Below are 20,014 nucleotides of genomic sequence, written 5' to 3'. Positions count from 1 at the left end.
ATGCTGACCTATATCCTAAGACAAACATTCAATATGAATTCCATGAGAATTGGAAGAATACTGATGAAGCAGTTTTGCCATGAAGCATTTTGCCCTATATTTTACCAATAACATGCCGTTACCATGGCAACGCACTTTTTGCCACTGCAGAAATATGTGTCTTGCACATTAACATATTCAGATGAACATCTGTACCTAATTTCATAAAAATTGATCAAAAACTGTGGGAGGAGTTCGCGACGCAAGATTTGTACCCATTTTTGCCCATAATGTGCCGTTACCATGGCAACGTACTTTTGGGTACTGTCAAAAAATACATCTTGCACATCTACAACCCAAGGCACACATCTGTGCCAAGTTTTATGGGATTCGGTTGAAAACTGAGGAAGTAGTTCGCGACGCAAGATTTGCAACGGACCGACCGCCCGACCGAACGCCCGACCGCCCAACCGACCGCCCGACCGCCCAACCACCCGACCGCCCGACCAGCCGCTGATTCCTATATACCCCCTTCAAACTTCGTTTGGCGGGGGTATAAAAAAATAAACCACTGTCCCAAAATATGCAATCTAAGCTGTGGAAATCCACATTTTTTTGGTCTTGTGTTTGATGTTTGGTGTTTAAGGGAAGTTTGTTTGTGGACAATCACACACACACACACACAAGCACATACATGCACACACACACTCACATATCATTTCACTCACTTTGAAGGAAGCTGATAGAGATATCCCTTTCCCTGGTTACTCCAAACCAGCACTCGGTCGGCCGCGATGAAGTCGCCCCCTGACCAGTGCTGCCCTTTCTCACAGTACTGGACACAGAGCTGAGAAAAGTCCCCAGCATCACAGATCTTGGAAGAGAGAAAAACAAAACATAAGAACAAATTTGCCATGTTCAAAAGAAATGTGACACAGACTGATCCAAAATTCTTGATTGGACTAATAAAGATACACCCTTTCTACAAAGTTTTACTACTTTTTCAATGTCAAAAGAAAAAATTGTTATATTCTGATTCTGATTTGAAACAAAACAAGTGAAAATATCTCTGAGGCAATTCATAGATACCTTTTACTGCACTCCTACAAATCCAATACTTTAAAGAGATGGTGTTGCTCTTTCTAAGACTAAGAACAAAAGCAAAATAATGACTTGGGAAACTTTTCATCTGGCTTTGACCTTGTCAGCCAATCCTTGCTTCTTCTGGTTCCCTTTCTGTAGTGATTGGCACAGATGATTGACCTGAAACTAACTGTCCATGAATAAGTTTTGAGTAGTCCTCTTTATAATCCTTGCCGTGTCACAATGGCCTTCACAGAGATTACTGTACTGAAACTTGCTCAGTTTGTCTGCTACACTAAAATTCCTGCCAAGTATTGGGGGGGGGGATCAACAGCTTGCCAGTGTTACTAGCCTGGTCATTTATGGTCATTACAACACCAAACATCAGGAACTATTATGAAGGCTTTCAAAACAAGAGAGCTTTTCACTTTAGAGTGGCACTCAATGGGAAAGTGTACTACCAGTACAGGGGGATGGAAGGAGTTGCGAGGGTTGGCGCAGAGGTTGGCCTTCTGTTCTCACCTGCCACTGCTTACTGCACACCACCAGGACAGTCCTGAGAGTAAACGCACACACAGCCAGCGACTTTGCGTTCCGACAGCGGAGCTGCTTACATTCCTCCTCATACTTTGGCTCCGTCTCCTGGATACAAGCAATCAATGTCACACCAAAACAGGTTTGAAATTGCTTTCCCACACATGCAGCAAAGGAGGAACAAAGTAACAATGAATTTCAACATTCCTGTAAATGGAAGTGCATCTACCTGTGATACTTCATCTAATTACCAAGCCATACTACAGAAATAAGGCAACCACCAATACGAGGATAGATTAATATTAAAAGGAATCATTCTTGTGTTTCTCGGATCTTGTGCTGTAAAGGCAGCCACAAATGATACTCACAAGCCCAAATTAAAAAAAGAGTTTACATCAATTCCATAGTTTAACTTCATTCCACGGACTGAAACAGGTACAGCTGTACACATGATATGTGTACCTTGCACATGTGCATGTATTCATCATAAGATGTTGGTCGGCATATGCAATTTTGCGCACATTAATGCATTTATGTAATCAGCATTGGCATAAACCATGGGCTAGACTGCAAAGGCTACCAGCTATCGGATACCATCTGACCAAAGTAGGCTGGCCTTTGTGTGCATGAGGGGCCAGTTGTCATGATGTAGTGCACTTGTACATCTATTCCTTCACCTTCTAAAATCACATCTGACTTTAACAAAAAAGAAAATAATCAATTAAAAGAAGAATTTGAATTGTTGCAAGATTTTTTTTTTTTTAAATTCATGTTCCATATTCCACACTTAATATTCAGGTTTCATATTCCATTTGATTTTGAAATAAAATATGTTTAACACAACAGTCAATTTCAGACATGATTTCACAAATGTATAAGGACATATAATATAATGATGTGTAATCATGACGTGTAATCAAGATGTATTTCTTGATAAGGTAAGAGTTTACCTCCGTAAGACTGAGGTAAAGGTCACAGAGAATTCTTGGGCATTAAAAAAAAAGATATTTCTCCAATTACCAGTAGCCAGAAAAAGGAAAAAGAAGATGATTCAGTACAGGCTCTCATACTAAGACAAGTGTCCATTCATATCACTTGCCCCGAAGCAAGTTGTAGTAGCCCCAGACAAGTGTGTATGCAGCACCCTGAATTGCTCCTTATTCTATACTCTGAAAATTGTGACATCTATATGCTGCATATCAACCTCCCTAATGTAATTTCAATGATAATATGATTGCGGAAACAAGATAAAAATTTACCTTTTCATTACTGCACAAGTTCCAGACCTTTAGCATACCAGAAGTTGAAATACCGATCACTACATCCTCTGCATCAAGAGAACAAGGGAAAAATTATTAACTTCTTTACTATCTTTGGTACCCTCAACACCAATCATAAACTATTCTGTCCCTGAATGTCATCTTTTAGACATCTCATATGTATTATCTACTATTCAAATAAATATTTCCACTGAGTAATATGTCACCCCAGGGAATAATTTCCCTGCATGAAATAAGAATGGCAATTTTAGTTAATGGAAATACATTTTGAACAAAATGGTGTGCAATTCTATGTAATGAAATTGTTGCATAAATTACATATAATATAGCAGTCACACCAACGTCTATAACAAATTGCTATGGGATACCAGGAAAACTATTCCCTGCACCTCAGCATTTTTTTTCTTTCTTTTCAGGGTAGATTTTTACAAGACCCTGTACCATGGTCAAAGCAAACATAATTTTAGATAAATTTTGCATTCTGTTGTTCAAATAAAGTATTGCTTTGTCAAAATATGGACACAAGTGCGAACAAATTTGACTTCTTAGCATGGTGAACATCAGTGTTTGTGATGGCATGGACTAAAAAATTAATCTCATTTTGTCATCCAACAGATCCATCACATGACAATGAAATGAATTTACAGTCATAAACAATTTCCCACATTAAACTACATGTACATGGAAAGCTTTAATGAACATAATTACAAATACATTTGCCTTAAAATAAATGATGAAGCCATCTAACAAGCCAGTTCAGAATTATATTCTGCTCTTGAGCCGATAAGTCATCCAGGAAAAATGAACATGAGACAAAGAGTTGAAATTTATAAGCATTATCATGTCGGTTTCTTTAATGTTGCAGTAATACTATAGAACATTTCTAAACATTCAAGGGAGCTTTTTAATATCAAAGCAAGTTGGATTGCATAACTGGGTGATGTGTAGCTTTACAACCATTGTGTTTCAATGAGTTAAAATATGGGATCATTTGAACCAGCACTGACCACAAACAGGTCTATTTGGCAAAAACCCATATCAGCGCTAAATTATTATCATCATTTACTCTGCAACATTCTGTCAATAGTCTGTCATGATGTATTTCTCTCAATCTCATGATTTCCACATGGTACATCTTTGACAAAAAACGGCTGACAAGAGACAAAAATGAAGTCTTCAAATGTAGAAAGCAGGGCAAATTTGACCCCGTCCTACCTTGTCTCTTCAGGGGACGGACAACGCAGAGGGCGGAGATCCAGTCCGGAGCGACCTTGGAGGACAGGGTATAGAGCAGTTCCAGGCTGGAGGCATCCAGTATGTGTACATCAGGGTAATACCCCTGACAGATGATCCGCCATTCCCTGCTAGACCCCTGGGTCACCTGGTATGGCTGGGCGGGAAGTGTACAGGTGCACAATTTTGTTTCATTTAGACTCCAGGCATAGACAAATGTTCCATTTAAACAACAAATAAATTTACAAACTACATGTATATGTTCTAAATATAGTTTTGTTGTTAGTTGTTACCACATTTTTCCCTTGTGTTATTTTTTTTCACCTATAAGCCCAAATCTAAAGAGGAAGTTTGGACTTAAATAAATCATTAATGCATGGTTTCCAAGTAATTCTTCATGTAGTATACAGGGCTAGGGGAAATATTGTAATCCTCCTAGATGAACTTTGATGTCATGGAGTGCATGAAACTAAATACGTCTAAACATATACTATGAAGAAATATTTATAGAATGATTACAGTCATGTTATCAGAAATAAACAGATCCTTCTCATTATTTTACTGGCAGAGATACAAATGTACTCCTGCATTGTCAAGCACAGCACCGACGGTTTTAGTCTCAGACAATCATGACATATTTGCTACTAATATTTTGAATTTGTCGCAACATATAACGAAACCTCGACAGTTTTTAAAGTCCTCATTACTCAGCTTTTGAATTGGCCTCCTTACTGATATCCAAATAACACAACATTCTGCGTTCATGCCCAATGTTGTTAAAGGAACAGACATATAAATGAGCCAGGATATTTACATGCATGTTGAGATGTACACCAGAAAGTTTAGTTTGCTCTATACATCTTCCGTCACAGACGTCCCACAAGAAGATCTCTCTGCAAGTGTTAAACATACGCATGGGGAGATAAATATTATGAGCATAATTTGCGATAAACAATGAATTTTCTTTTATTAATCTAACACTAAATGCGTGGGTTCATTGTAAGCAATGCACAAGATACAGAAATCATGCTTCCCAAGCAACACTTTTCATCAATGCCAAATCTACTGTGAACTACATTAGAAAAATGTTCTGTTAAAGGGGAAGGCTAGTAACTGATCAGTGGGAATCAGTGGAAATGCTTGGAGATGATTGTTCCAATCCTTATGGGATTCATTCAAGAGTTCATTGTATATCTATTGTTGTGTGAAAATGATTTGCTTCAGAATGGTCTCATATTCAAGTAATGTGCAGTTTAATGCTTCCAGGTTAGCGTCCCTGGTCAGTGACGGGGCATTAATCTGCACATTACTTGAATATGAGACCGTTCTGAAGCAAATCATTTTCACACAACAATAGATATACAATGAACTCTTGAATGAATCCCATAAGGATTGGAACAATCATCTCCCAGCATTTCCACTGATTCCCACTGATCAGTTACTAGCCTTCCCCTTTAAACATGGTTGACACATTCATATACTGTATCACTAAAAAAAAATTACATATTATTATCAAGTATGTCGCTTACACTGCACATACACTGTATGACAGATTTTTGCAGTTTCACTTTCCATACAAAAGGAACCAAGAGTATTTCTCATAGACCAAATGAGAAGTAAAAATAATTCAACTTGACATACATTGTAGTAACAGAGATCATTCTGTCTTTGGGCAATAAACATTGTATGACTAATATCTAAAATCTACTTTTGACTAATATCTAAAATCTACTTTTGAGTACAGGCTTTAACCTTGAATGAAATAAGTCTCCTCAAATATGAACTGACAGTGGCTTTTTGGAGATGGAGATTCATACATGGCGCTTCATCTTGTGCTGCAAGTACTGTATGTGTTACGAGTTTTCTATTTCAGTGGTGAGATTTCATCGACATAGTAACAACTTATGCATGTATGCATGTTTTGATTTGATGACGAAAGGCAAATTCAGCAAAGCAATGAATGAAGTGACTGAAACAGAGGGTGAAGCCTTTCACTTGTGAAATGACAGTACATTTGTGCATTCCAGTCACAAAAGGACAACTTCTGACATGTCTCACCCATTCTCAGCGGCACTGACAAAGCTGGCTGACTCCCAGTTCTCATTGGCCCGTGCAAGGCACGTAATCGACGAAGAGTGTCCAAACAGCATGTTCCTTGGCACAACCTGAGGAAAGACAGTCCAAAGACAAACTGACACAACTTAAATTTATGGAAATTACTTGTGATGTTCTTAATTCATTTACTGTACATACATTTTATTGTCACTTAGAATGCTCAAACTTACCGGTATACTGTACCACAGCATAGCTAAAAAAAAAACATTATACAACATACTACCATCAGGCATAATTACTAATAAAACAATGAAGCAGGTCCTAACGAAATGATTGGTTGAGAGTGTACACATAACAAGACACTTATTTTGCCTAACATGTAATCTTGCTTATGACTGGCCATTAGCACTTTTGTGTCGCGATGAATGATCGGGTGAGATTTCATTGTTTTACATATTTGTGATGTGGGTGAGTTATGAAAGAAAACAAGGATCTGCATCATCATGTTATAAAGCAAATAGTACACATCATTTTGTTTGGGCACTAGTATAATTACCAACACTCAGTACCTTGGAAAGAGACCTAACATCCTCAGCTAAGTGTACTGCCTCAAGCATGTTTAATTGACAGTTCCAAACTTATGTACAATGTACCTTGTGTAGGTAATTCTTACTACTGCTCTCACTGGTGTATATTATTTGTATGAAAGAGCTTTTGCTTCTTCTAAAATCACTGTGTTTCAACAAATAGCCAAGAACAGAGAGTTAATGGCCAATTATTCTAAATAATCTTTGTAGATGAATACAATGTGGACTGTATCATCTATGCGAAAAGCAACACACAGTGAGAAAAATGAAGCAACAAATTTGCATTCCTGGAAGGCACAATTGCACAATACATCTGAAACTGTTTGAAAGTGGTGTTTAAAATCCTCTTGGGGAAAAAAACAAATCCTTCGCCCGGCGAAACTCATATTCCAGACCTTCATGTTATCATTGAGGTCCCACAGAATGATCTGTCCATCGTGACATCCCGTGATAATGGTTTGCTGGTCACTGGTCACTAGTACAGCAGACACACAGTGGGTGGGAGCCGTCTTGCCCCACAAGACGATGGGCACCACAAGCCCACTGCTCGTCATCTTGGAACCGGCAGAACGGACCTGCTTTGTCCTGGCCTTTGATGAAAAAGAAAACACACACATATCAACACATATTAGTAAAACACACAGATAAACTGGCAAACTTAGTTCATAGTTGTATGAAATATGGTATGGATGGTTGTATGAAATATGGTATGGATGGTATGGCAAAGCTCCACTGTGAATGGATTTCATGGAGAGAATTTTTTCAAGATTCAGTAAATTATGAACTACATGTAGATCTATGGTATGGCCATTTGGGGTCTGTGTATGGTGTAAAAAGCGTTTGCAGTTACAATATCGTCTGTTGAGAATGAGAAGGGCGTTGAGTTGTCTCGAACACTATGGGTTTTGTGACAACTTAACGCCCTTATCATTCTCAACCGACGATATAATGACATAATGTTTAATGCATTTGTAAAGTTAACCATGACATGGCAGTGCTGCAAACATGAGTTATTCTTGGTGAAACAACTCACCATTGACATCGCTTAATATCTCTTAACCTAATAACACTCCAGTATATAACACAGTAACACTCAGATTTAACACTATTTTAGTATTTAGAATCATTAACACATCATGATTTACTTCCTGGCAGACTCGCGACCAAAATTCTGTCACCAACACGGAACACACGATGACAGACACTACTCCAGTGTAGACTAGAACTTTGAGGATCTAGTAGACCTCTACTACTCAACTAGTTGTAAGTAGAGATCAAGAGGATCTTACCTTGTGAGTGTTTCTTGTTATTGTTTATCCACAAGAAGACTGTGTCTGGTGTACAGACCGTCTACTACAACAGCACAGAATCGGATTCGATTCCACCAGTCCACTACATACTAACGTTAGTAGTATTCCACCACCCTCCGCGTCAAGATACAAGACCGACCGAGCATCAATCGAGCGGCGAGTTATCTACGACCTCCGTTAAAACGATGTTCTCTTTGACCATCAAAAGTCGCAGAAATTGCTCGAAAACTCAGAGTTGTCACTCACGCAGCATCTTCTGGTTGATACTACATGTAGGTTCGCTGTCAACCTGCTAGCGCAACGCTGCGCTACTATACTACATACGCTATGGAGGTACACGGACGGACGCGGACGGAGAATCTCACACGATCAAGACTGTTCTGCTGGCACATGACAGGCGCGGAGCAATGTATGAAACAGCAGCAGCTACCGGCCCATCCCCGCCCCCAAAAGCCGTGTGTGTGGTGGTGTGTGTGTGGAGATAGAGAGGGTAGAAGAGAGAGAAGGAGGGAGCGAGCGAAGTGTGTTTAGTGTAGTGTCGGTGTGTAAAAGCTGCTCACGTTACTAGTATCATAACCAATGCATGCGCTAACACACGTTTCCCATGAGAATGATCTCTTCATCCCAGATAGGAAACATCCTAAAGATGACTGATTCCAAAACAAACGATTCATGGATGGAACTACACCGTTGCAATACCGGTAGTAGCAGAACCTGGGAGGTGACAAGACCTGAAGTCGTACCCCGTCGCCGATGACGCAAACAAGATGATGTCTGAATAATCATTTCGGAAGGCGGCGGGGGGGGGGGGGGGGGGGGTGGTGGCTGGAGGCGGACATGGGGGAGGGACTGGGGGCTGCAGCCCCCCCCCCCCCCCCTCCCCCCGTTTTGGGCTCATTAAAAAAAAAAAAAACACGTATAGGGCCTCCGGGGGGGTGGGTGAACCCCTCCCTGAAAAACGTTCTCCACGGCCCCTGTGTGATGATCAGGGAAGTGGTTCTCTCCCAAAGAGATTTTTCTCCTTCCCTCTTCCCACCTCCCTGGGATGATCATGCGTTCTTTCTCTGGACACCTGCAAAACCCGGACACCAAACAGGCAACACATCCCCGCCCACTCCTGCAGGAGGGACCTATGTCAAGCCCTGTATAAAGTCTCCAACCGCCCCCTGGCCCCCTTCAAAGTCGTATGTGCATACATTGCCTATATACACGTATACCTAGACTGTCGGGCCCTACAGCGATGACCGGCTTTTCTTGTCCAACCAAAATTACAAGGTGAATCACCACATCAAAAAGTTTGATCTTTGTGATATAAGTGTACTGGACATCAATGAATTGTGCAAATAGGACCTCACTTTGATAAGTTCACCCGATTCATTTGTGGGTTGAGGGAATGCAACGATACTAGATATATAGACGGAACACATCGGTGAAAGTTTGAGGAAAATCGGACAATATGTTCGAGTTATGAATTTTTAAAGGTTTTGTACAGCCATTGCTGGGTGAGAAGACTTCTACAGTTTATGATGTCTCATATGAAAAGTGATAAAACATAAAGAAAGTGTTGACGAAAATGAATATATTCACTACATCCTATATTCACTTTTCTACAATAACAAAAAAAAAAAATGACTTACTTGGCTCTTTCAGAAAGCAGGCCAGGGAAAAAATATGGGCCAATGGGACATCATCCTTAGGTCAGTGAAGTCGATGGAATGTGACATGTACTTCACATAAGAGATGGAATTTGTGGAATTCTCCTTATATTTTCTTTATCGACGTAATATGAAACGTGACATGGACAAACTTTATATAGGGAGTAGTCTTCTCATCCAGCGATGGTAGCACTGGAACTTTCATAACATTGTGAACAGATTGTCCACAGTTTTTTCAAACTTTCATTGATGTGTTCTACTAACAAGACTAATATTGCTACATTCACTCAATCCACACAATGGCGTATATATACTTGCCCTTTAGATACGTCAGGCTATCGTTATCTATTTTGATGAATTTACTGACTGGAGATATCAGCCGTGATGGGGAGACGTGGATGACTATAAAAAAAAACATATATCTTGAGTAATGTGCATTATGCCGTTAGAATCGACTGTATCTATACCTATTGCTCTGCTACGTGATTCCACAAAGATTGTTCTGGGGGCATTTAAGCGTTTTGTGAGATTTTTTTTTATAACAAACTTTTATACGCTACTAAAATCCTTGGATCAGATTGGCTAATAGAACAAATTTGTCCGACAAATTTTTCGTATAAAACGCTTCATGAAATTCCCCCTCCCCCCATTTCTGTATATAGCTTAGGATGCTTATTGTTGGCAGAATATCGGGCACCCTATTATAGTCTGGATCTGCCCAACTTGTGATAATTTTAATGTAAATACATGAGTATCCATTTCCCAACTCTGTTCTAAAAATTCCTACATCACCTTGGCAACACAATACACAATGTTGATGATGGTCATGAAATTTTAATCGTACCTTACAATGGTTATAAGTCATGAGTAAACCAACTCCCGATTAGGTTCTTCCAGCCCAAGATGAAGAAAAGTGAAGGTGGAGTCACAGATGGCGTGTGGGAAGCAGTCCATTATTATGGTACAAGACAAATTCAGGAAAAAGTCCACAAACGTCGATAATAAGCTAAAGAAATCATCAACTCCGTATCAGGGCAATTCATACCCCCCCCCCCCAGCGAAAATACTTAACCCCTGGTAAATATTGGTTAGAGTGAGGTTTAAGTGAAGATTAGGGTTATATAGGGTTAGGTTTAGGGTTAGAGCTTGGGTTAGGCCCTAGGATCAGGTTCATGATTAGGATTAGGGTTAGGGTTAGGGGAAGGGGAAGGGGTAATTGCCCAGGGGTGATTGCCCTATAAAACCCCATCAGTGCATGTGCTATAAGTGGAAAACCTGCATCAGATTTTGTATCACCTGCATCCAGCACCCACCAGCAGTCTGAAAAAAGTTACCCAGTACCAAGGAGAAGGCCGTGAATGAATCGTCGATAATGAATTGTCGCAGTATTTGAGGAAAATCATAGGCCTATATCTTGGAGGTGTAATATCAGGTTCGTGCAACTTGAAATATACAACTCAGAAATATCGTGATCATTTTAGTTTGTTTAATAGGAGCAATATTGTCAGCAAACTCCTTGCAAACCAAAACTTTATGAATCGTAGGTCATTATACAAACAGTCTTCACTCCTTCAGTTCTGTTGAGCTTAGAACTCATGGTAAGTCAACCTATGAGCCCCGGCAGTAATTGAGTTAGAGTGATAATTGCAGGATATCATATTTTGGGGTCCAGGGCAATACCCCCTGAGCAATTACCCCAGACCCTTCCCCTGACCCTAACCCTAATCCTAATTCCTGAACTAATCCTAACCCAAACTCTAACCCTATACCCTAATCTTTACTCTAACCTTATCACTAACCATGCAGTATGTAGTCCTTCGGGGATCTATTGCCCTGATCTACGCATTTAAAGCATATAACATAAGATTTGTAGCTTCATGGCATAAAGGCCGAATCGGAACTTGTGAAAGCATTGAACTTGGGCTATTAACATGATTGTTGTATACACGGACGTTATCGGGGACTGGCGCCAACTCTGTGGCATTTGGGCTTGTCACAACCTACGCTAGTTCGTAGTCTGAGTACTATTGGCGATTACTGGAAGGCATGTGGCTCCTTCTCAATTCGTCATAATACATGCACCGAGTGCAATGTGCTTTTGCTCGAACGCCAATACAGATCTGCCACGTTGGAATATACCGCAGCTGCAACTATGTCACCGGATCATCTTAGCCGTTAGCAGAGAAAAGGAAGAAAAATGATATTATTTAAGGCCTGATCTTAGTTGAAGTTTCTGCAAATACGAGTGGAAGAACAACTGAGAAGTTGTCCTAAGTGAAATACCAGGGAAGGTTTGCAATCACGATGTCGGAAATACCGTCTTTTTTCATTGTCTTTGTGACGATTCTCGTCCTAACGTTACTTGCTGCTACGCATGGAGTGGAATTGACTTTTGAGTTGCCAGATAATGCGAATCAATGTTTTTATGAAGACGTGGAAAAAGATGTGAAGATAATCCTGGAGTATCAGGTACAGTACTGACCACTGAATGTCTATTATTTTCATATCGGTAGTGATAAGAAGACGGATATATTCGTTGTTGTGTAGATCTGCAATCCTGCAGTTGGAACAGCAACTAACAGTCCCACTAACTACTATTCATGTTAAGTAGAATCTAGATAGAGGGCAGTTACACTCGCGACTCGCAAGCGCTAAGCGCAAGTGGACAATTGGAATGAAACCGCCCATCTCCTGCTTATTGATCGCGTTCTTTACACAAACAGCATCTGTTCTGTAAATAACACCAAGGCATCAAAATGACGACAATGCTATAGAACTCGGAACTGAAACAAAAAGAAAGATATGTTGTCAGATTTTTAAAAAAGGGATAAAAGTGACTCGGTGAGATAAAATTAAAAAGATGACATAAATTTACAAACCGATTATCCCAGGCCACTGGTGTACATTTTCTAACACTGAGTAACAGTTAGTACTGTATACGCTATATATTTTGCGGGGGTTTTATTTTCGCGAATTACGCGAGTCGGAAACTATTCGCGAATTTAACGACACGCGAAAATATTACCTTCCAAAATGAATCCCTTGCCTTGATGATACGAAAATTTCAGTACTAGTAGTATACCATGTCATGGCTTACCGAACAGACCATATACTAGTAGTACTGTACTGGCTAAGCTTGTTTACGTACATATAGCACGTCCACGTCTACTTTACGAATACTGTAGAGAGCCAATCCATTATCGCAAGGGGACCACTCGTCAGAAAGCTAGCGCGATGGACTTAACCACTTCAAAAATGTTGAATTCTAACTTACTAGACCCTAGTTAGCAGAGTTTGGTAAGTTTTTTTCATGCAGTGTATAACTAGTATCATTCTTATTTGCTAGTAAGTTGAAAATTCACACTTTCTTTGCCACTTCATATTTTCTCTGGTCCCCCAATCGCGAATTTAACCACTCGCGAAAATGTGTGACAGCGGCAATTCGCGAAAATTTATGTACGCGAAAATTATAGCGTATACAGTATGTGAATGCAGTAACGTTAGTGGTCCACTACTCATCCACCATTTTTTTTTTTTTTTTTTACTTTTTACTTTTTACTTTTACCTAAAGTTACTTTTATTATTACTTTTCCGGAACAATGGCAATGCTGTACGTTAGAGCCTGTTCATCGATCAGTTTTCAGCTGCTCTTGATCCTTCCAATTAATAGATCTATATAGCCTGGGCTAATCTCATTTAATCCATCACCCTCGGCCTCGCGCAATGGCTGTCATGTATAGAATCAAGAGTACGCATGGGACGGGGTGCAATGCGCTGGAACATTCGAACATGAATACAAATCAAGAGAAATTATGAGGGGGTTACAGGTACAGGTAAATAACCTAAAGAAACAGGAGGAAAACAAATTGAAGAATATCCTAACTAGTTTAGACATGTCTTTGCCATTCACAAGATTTACATGCTTTATCAATGAGAGAACAGGTGGTCGATTAAAATGATGAGCTTGCACCAGCATACAGTAAAAAATGTCACTTGCGCGTTTGTCGCCGAGAATTCCACGTGTACGATACGAGTCAACAATCTTAGCCCGGGATATGAATCTAGTACTGTATTTTCTGCTATGGTGAAATGAACTTAAGGGGAAACTGAGGAATGTTTTCTGAGATACAAGGTATTTAGTCAAAAAGCGGTCAATGAGTAATATAATACAGGTCCAAGCATACTATAGCACATTGGTATCTATTGTTCTAAATTGTAAACTCCAGTAGGCCTAGTAAGAGTATACATTGTACCTGTGTACTATAGAGCGTCCCATGGTTAGAGGAGGCCTAACTTAAACTGTTTTTTACAAAATTCATTGACTTCAAGCTTCTAGAAATTATCCATATCCCGTATTTTTGTAGAGCACATGCTGCACCATTTACCCTCTAAGTAACTTGATTTCTTTTACAAGTGCTGTATCACTCTATACGTTGCGAGCTGCCCGTAATTCGACCATAACGCTGTCCAAAATTCGACTGCCTGCTACATGGAGAAACTTTATATGGTTTGTGCAGGGTGAAACTTTGGTGCCGCTGCCGATACATTCTAATTCTATAAGGTTGTAGTCCACCTGTTGCGTAACTGTCATATATTTAGGTAAAATTGTGCGTCCACAGTAAGCTTTGCAGTGAACAAGAAAGAAGTCAAGTGTCAAGTTACTGTATGGGTGTGTTATCTCGGGTCAGGTGCTCTGATTTCTGCTCTCATTTGGAGAGGATTTCAACGTCTTTTTTTCAGGTTTCTGTGTCATCAGCATACAGTGTATTGTAACTCAACTGATTTCAATCTCTGGAAGATGCAGGACATGTCTTATAGAGGATTATGATTGATTTTAATAATAATAATAATAATAGTGGCTACTTGTATAGCGCACAGGTCCACTTTTCAGTGCTCATGGCGCTTCAAAAATGAAAAGATATCATATATTTACATGCATATACATATTCAAACATTTCAACAAATAAGAAAATGGTAAACAAAAACAAATATATACCAAATAAAGAATACAACATATACCAATTAAAAATGCAATATTGATCCAATATTAATGGCATACAGCAATTACAGTCCTCAGTATGAAAGGAACAGATAAGTTTTAAGTTTGGATTTGAATGACTCTGTACATGTAGATGACAGTTCCCTTAACTGAAGAGGTAACTGATTCCACAATTTTGGTCCCATAATGGAAAAAGCACGATCACCATACCCATGTTTTACTCTGGGTGTTTGGAGTAAGAATGTATCTGATGATGAACGTAGCCTTCGTGTCGGATTGTATTTTACCAGATAATCGTGATTTTGTTTGTGCTGTTTTTCTTTATATGACTGCTCTTGGTTGCCATGAAACACAGAATATTGATCGATATTCAGTTTTGTTTGCGACCCAGTTATATTTTTGTCTCTGGGTTTCAGATTCTATGTGTAAGACATACAGTTTGTATACTGTATAACATTTACTGATTAGTATTTCACAGTTTTTGTTTTCGGATGTTGTTTTTTCTGTAATTCATGCTTCACATTATTTGATAGTATTAATGAATTTTGATATAAATGTACATTGCACAGTGGTGTATGTAATACCACACAAGGACTTCTCAGAGAAAGCACTGGGTCATGGAGTCTCAGGGTAATGGTTTGGGGCCATGGAATAGGGCTTGGGTGCAAAGAATACATTATCATTTATTTATTTATTTTTTTTTTGTGCTGTTGAGATATACTCTGATAACACTTTTTTTGTACACTGGATTAATATTTTTTTTTTTTTTTTTTTTTGGGGGGGGGGGGAACGAATACCCATTCGCCACAATGATACACTGTATTTCTAGTTTGTATGTACAATAATCCACCTGTTGTACATGCTGAATTTGAAATTGTATAATTTCTTTTCTTTTATGTGCAACTACTCCCTGATGTGCTTCCTTAAGTTGGTTGGAGAGGCCCAAGGGTCATAGTGATTTTGATTGCTTTTTTCCAACCCGGCTCCTTAGGGAAGCTCAACTGGGAAAGCCTGACACTTTGTTTTCTTGTGTTTTGCTTGTTTTATTTGTTTCTCTGTTATCACTTGTATTGTTTTGCAAATGCCAAATAAATAGATAATGATAATAGTCTTCAAACAATCTTAACACTTGAAATGATGTGATGATTAAACATTAAACATTAAACATTAAACATTAAACATTAAACATTAAACAAACATGCATGTCTTGCCAACCCTATGACCTATGACTGAATTGAATGTTTTAGATTTTGTGATGTAATATTTTTAATTTATTATATATTGTATTTGTTACTGGAACATACAGTTGTACACAGAAAAGGAAAGAAGGAAAAGAATTAAGAGAACTTTTCAACAAAATACAAATATGATAACATTATTGAGCATTTGCAATACGTCACACTGCCTGTTATATTTTAGTTTTTTGGGGGTTTTTTTGTATTAAATGTATGTATTTTATGTATGTATAGTATAAAACTCATGTTAAGTTATTTCATGATTTATATTCTTCATTTATGCACCTCTATCTTTATGTATGTCCGAAAACAAATTTTATGTATATTTTATACATGACAATAAATTATCTTGAATCTTGAATCTTGAATTCTGCATACTTTTTTACTTTAGTTACTGTTGATACCCCAGATGACATGTATGTTCCCATTTCAGTGAATCTCACTCTAGAGGCAAATTAATTATCCATGTTTCTCTTTCATGCACACAACAGGTTGTGACAGGTGGCCAGTATGATGTCGATGCAGTATTGAAGTCCCCCAGTGGAGCGGTGGTGTACAAGGAGAAGAGGAAGCAGTATGATACCTTCACCTGGACCGCTGACCAGACAGGCGTAGTGGAGTTCTGCTTCAGCAATGAGTTCTCAACGTTTGCCCATAAAACCGTCTACTTCGATTTTGTCGCTGGGGATGACGACCCCCTGATCCGAGACATTGGGGCCCATGCGACAGCATTAACCCAGGTGAGTATCTTGTCCTGGCCGTCTAACTCACAACTTTAAAGAACGGAGTCATTTCAGCATCCATCAATGTAGCAATATGACATTATCTGACACACTTATTTGAGAGCTCAAAAGTATCATCTTCAGACATGATGATGAATAGATGTCATTTGCTGTTTTGAAGCATGTTTGAAAATAAGACAACTTACAAACTTTTATACATCCCAGTATTCAATTTTGGGCTGCAGCTTCTCCTTGGCATACAGAGGCAGAAGACATCTTTGGATGTCCAAGAGAAGGGAAAAAAATATATATATGTATTTATACACATTGTATATTATGATGAGTGACCTTTATATTTTCTTGTGGATTGTACGCGGGTAGATTGAACCAAACTTGGCCACACTTTCTGATAGCAAAACTTGAGAACATGGTTAGATGAAATTGTCTACAGATTTGCGGACATGATATAAAGTGCAATGTACATATCTGTTGTACATTTTATATTCATTTTGAAGAATTGTATATTTTGAATAGTTTGATACTTTGCAATACAGGTATATGAAGATATAATCTACCTTTTAGAACTGGGGAAAATCCTCTCAAATACTGAGTACATTTTGTCGCTCCAACCGTTGCATGTACCCTTTCTACATTGTGAAAATTTTGACAGCAATATCTGTCCTTACTTTTCTTTGGTATGAGGAATGTTCATGTCATTTTAAACAAGCAATCACATCCTTTTGTCTGCAGCGCTATGCAAAAACCCAGTTTCTTGATGTACATTTGCTATCTATCATTCAGTTTTCCTCCGTGCTCCTGACCATCCATTGGCTTCAGTGTTTTGGTTTCAGCAACAGATGGGTTTGCTAAGCATAGAGCTTGTTCATACATGATGTACACACACATATACAGTTTGTACTTTTAGTTTTCTGATCAGTTTTGTTGTGCATATTCAATTTTTTGTTTTCTGCACCTTTGCAGCTGGAGACATCGTGTGTGACAATCCATGAGGCTTTGAAAGCAGTCATCAACTTCCAGACACACTACAGATTACGGGAGGCCAAGGGCAGATCGAGAGCCGAGGGCCTCAACCAGAGGGTTCAATTGTGGTCTCTCGGGGAGTTTATCTTAATTCTTATCATAGGTATTGGAGAGGTCATTGTACTCCGTAGCTTTTTCTCAGTGTCGAAACCCAGGGCTGGTAGGATATAGTTTTCCATAGCTGTGCATTTGTCTGTGTGTTTGTTGTTTTGTGTCTTGGTTAAAATGTCCACCTCCCTGTACTAAGGCCATAGATATTGATTTACTGTTTTGGTCTTACACGTACATCTATATTTTTCACCATATGAATCCAAAGTGTCAGTGTGTAGCGGTAGAAGCTGTAGTAGTTAGAGGCATATGTAACTAAGCAAGAAATTCAGATGAGATTTGCATACTTTATTCTGTACAGTGTTGCTAGATGAAAGATAAATCCTCATCTTTTTTTTTCCCCATCTATTTTGATTTTTTTCCCTTTCATCGAATGCATGTTTTCACCCGGCCAGTAAGAGGCTCTTTCTTAGACATTTGAACAGGGATTGGAAAACATTTGTACAGAAATTTTGTAAAGCCAAAATATTGAAACTTCACAGAAATACTTTAAGACTTTATTATGAGACATCTCTCTTTAATTAGGAGATATACTGTAATTGATGTGTTAATTTAACCATAACTTACAATGAGTAGAAACTGTATTGATTTTGGCATGTATTGTGAAATGTGCCTTCAGCAAATCATTTTTGACAAAAAGATCATGACAAAATTATGTTAAGGGTCACATTTCAACATCGATTTGTACAGCATCTGAGGTCACTTTGTCACAAGATGTGACGCCAAATTGATTTACTGCTTCAAATTTGAGAAGAGTAGTATGTTCACATTTCTGAGAGGATATGGTGGTTTAAATGTCTAACATGTGTAGACGTATTACCGCAAGAGCCTATGTGTATTGTTGTATTGTGATTCACTGTGCCGTGTGTATGCAACAACAACAAAAAAAGAATAGTATTAAGTGCAAAGAGATGCCATGTCATTCTATAAAGTGCTTGTTTTCTTTTAGTGTTATGAGTATTATCATGATTCATAGTGTTTCTTGTTCACTACAAAGTTTATAAGGAATATACCTGCCCAATAAGTATGCACTAAATACCATATAGATAGATGTACAGTACAATGTTGTATTCCTGCAGAGTACAGACTGATTTTAGAAATGCAGTTCCTGTGATATAAATGGTATAGTGCAGCATAGTATCTTACAATACAGAAGAAGAATTATTCACCAGAGACCACAATTGCTGACTACTCCAAAAGCAGGTATTTCAGGTGTCAGTGGGTGATTTCAACTTTGGTGCTAGTGCTAGTGCTATCTCCCATCCAACTGCCTTAAATCGAGCTCCCATCAGTAGGTAACGGAGCGATACCATCAAAATTATCGATCCCAACACCAGGTGCTAGCATCGCACCACGAAGTCCGCGAGAATTGTGTGACGAAAAAAATTATCGCGCGTGATTACAATCAAATATTAAAAGATGCAGCCATGACTGCTTAGTTATAGATACATAATGAGGAAGATAGTATAAAATGCCACAAATTTCGTTCCTTTAACAAAATACATTTGTACAACGATCTCAATTTTGCTCCCAAGTTCAGATTTATGTAGCCATGTCCAGAGCATTCTTGTACGTTACATGGGGGACCATTATATTAGCATAGACTTTGCACATAAAACGTGCATCTATTGCAGAAGTGAATGCAGGTCTAGCAGGGCAACGCAAACACCAGCACTGAACTTGAAATGACGAAGAGGAGAATTCCTAGGGCTAGTGTTAGTCAGTCAATGGGGAAAAAGCACGTAAATGACTAACACAAACAACAGAACTCGGTTCAGCAGACGACATTCAACACTGAACCAAGCACCAACTACCAGAAATATGTCATGATTTTGAGATCAATTCCCAACACCGACGTGATTTCAAGTTCGGTTTTATCGCTGATGCTAGTGCTGAGATAGCACTAGCACTGAACTTGAAATCACCCATTGTGTGTCAAGAAACTAGTTTCCTTACATCGCCAAGGAACAAATGCATTGTTGGCCACAATATTACATATTGTATGAACTTCACGGTTTTATGATGTGTCGAAGCTACATGTATATATGCATATTTCTTTCTCTATGGCATGGTGTCGGGCAAGCCTGAAGTGAACGGTCGAAAATCTCCAGTTGCATGAATGTCAAGATATACATTTTTGTACTTGCAAAGTGTTTCTCTAGATACGGCTGATGTGATCTTTGGGCAGGCATT

At 38.8% G+C, this 20,014-nt stretch overlaps 2 protein-coding genes across 2 annotated transcripts in view; one reads left to right on the top strand and one right to left on the bottom strand.

Annotated features, from left to right (window-relative positions):
- Positions 1-8,320, bottom strand: part of LOC139729925 (WD repeat-containing protein 7-like) — a 29,322-nt gene extending 21,002 nt beyond the window's left edge. The window contains exons 1-8 of the mRNA XM_071640842.1: positions 8,041-8,320; positions 7,147-7,341; positions 6,168-6,274; positions 4,924-5,002; positions 4,092-4,266; positions 2,856-2,923; positions 1,585-1,704; positions 708-853 (exon numbers count right to left, since the gene is read on the bottom strand). Coding sequence (XP_071496943.1) covers positions 708-853; positions 1,585-1,704; positions 2,856-2,923; positions 4,092-4,266; positions 4,924-5,002; positions 6,168-6,274; positions 7,147-7,305 — 854 coding nt within the window. The 5' untranslated portion in view covers positions 7,306-7,341; positions 8,041-8,320. The remainder of the gene's footprint in view (positions 1-707; positions 854-1,584; positions 1,705-2,855; positions 2,924-4,091; positions 4,267-4,923; positions 5,003-6,167; positions 6,275-7,146; positions 7,342-8,040) is intronic.
- A 3,553-nt stretch (positions 8,321-11,873) lies between these two features.
- On the top strand, positions 11,874-19,097 carry LOC139729924 (transmembrane emp24 domain-containing protein 3-like). Its single transcript, XM_071640841.1, has 3 exons — positions 11,874-12,185; positions 16,442-16,690; positions 17,654-19,097. Exons 1-3 carry the CDS (start codon positions 12,021-12,023, stop codon positions 17,882-17,884), a joined length of 645 nt encoding a protein of 214 aa, XP_071496942.1. The 5' UTR covers positions 11,874-12,020; the 3' UTR covers positions 17,885-19,097.
- Positions 19,098-20,014: the final 917 nt, after the last annotated feature.

This window comes from Diadema antillarum, unplaced genomic scaffold, assembly GCF_040938485.1.
Source record: "Diadema antillarum isolate AM-2024a unplaced genomic scaffold, OU_Dant_1.0 seq00000271_RagTag, whole genome shotgun sequence".
Lineage (NCBI taxonomy): Eukaryota > Metazoa > Echinodermata > Echinoidea > Diadematoida > Diadematidae > Diadema > Diadema antillarum.
This window is presented reverse-complemented; position numbering and strand designations above follow the sequence as displayed.

Excerpts from the sequence above, each read along its gene's own strand:
- LOC139729924 (XM_071640841.1), top strand. The coding sequence starts at position 12,021 with ATGTCGGAAATACCGTCTTTTTTCATTGTCTTTGTGACGATTCTCGTC. Across the intron at positions 12,186-16,441 it reads AGATAATCCTGGAGTATCAG|GTTGTGACAGGTGGCCAGTA; the intron begins GTACAGTACTGA and ends TGCACACAACAG. Across the intron at positions 16,691-17,653 it reads ATGCGACAGCATTAACCCAG|CTGGAGACATCGTGTGTGAC; the intron begins GTGAGTATCTTG and ends GCACCTTTGCAG.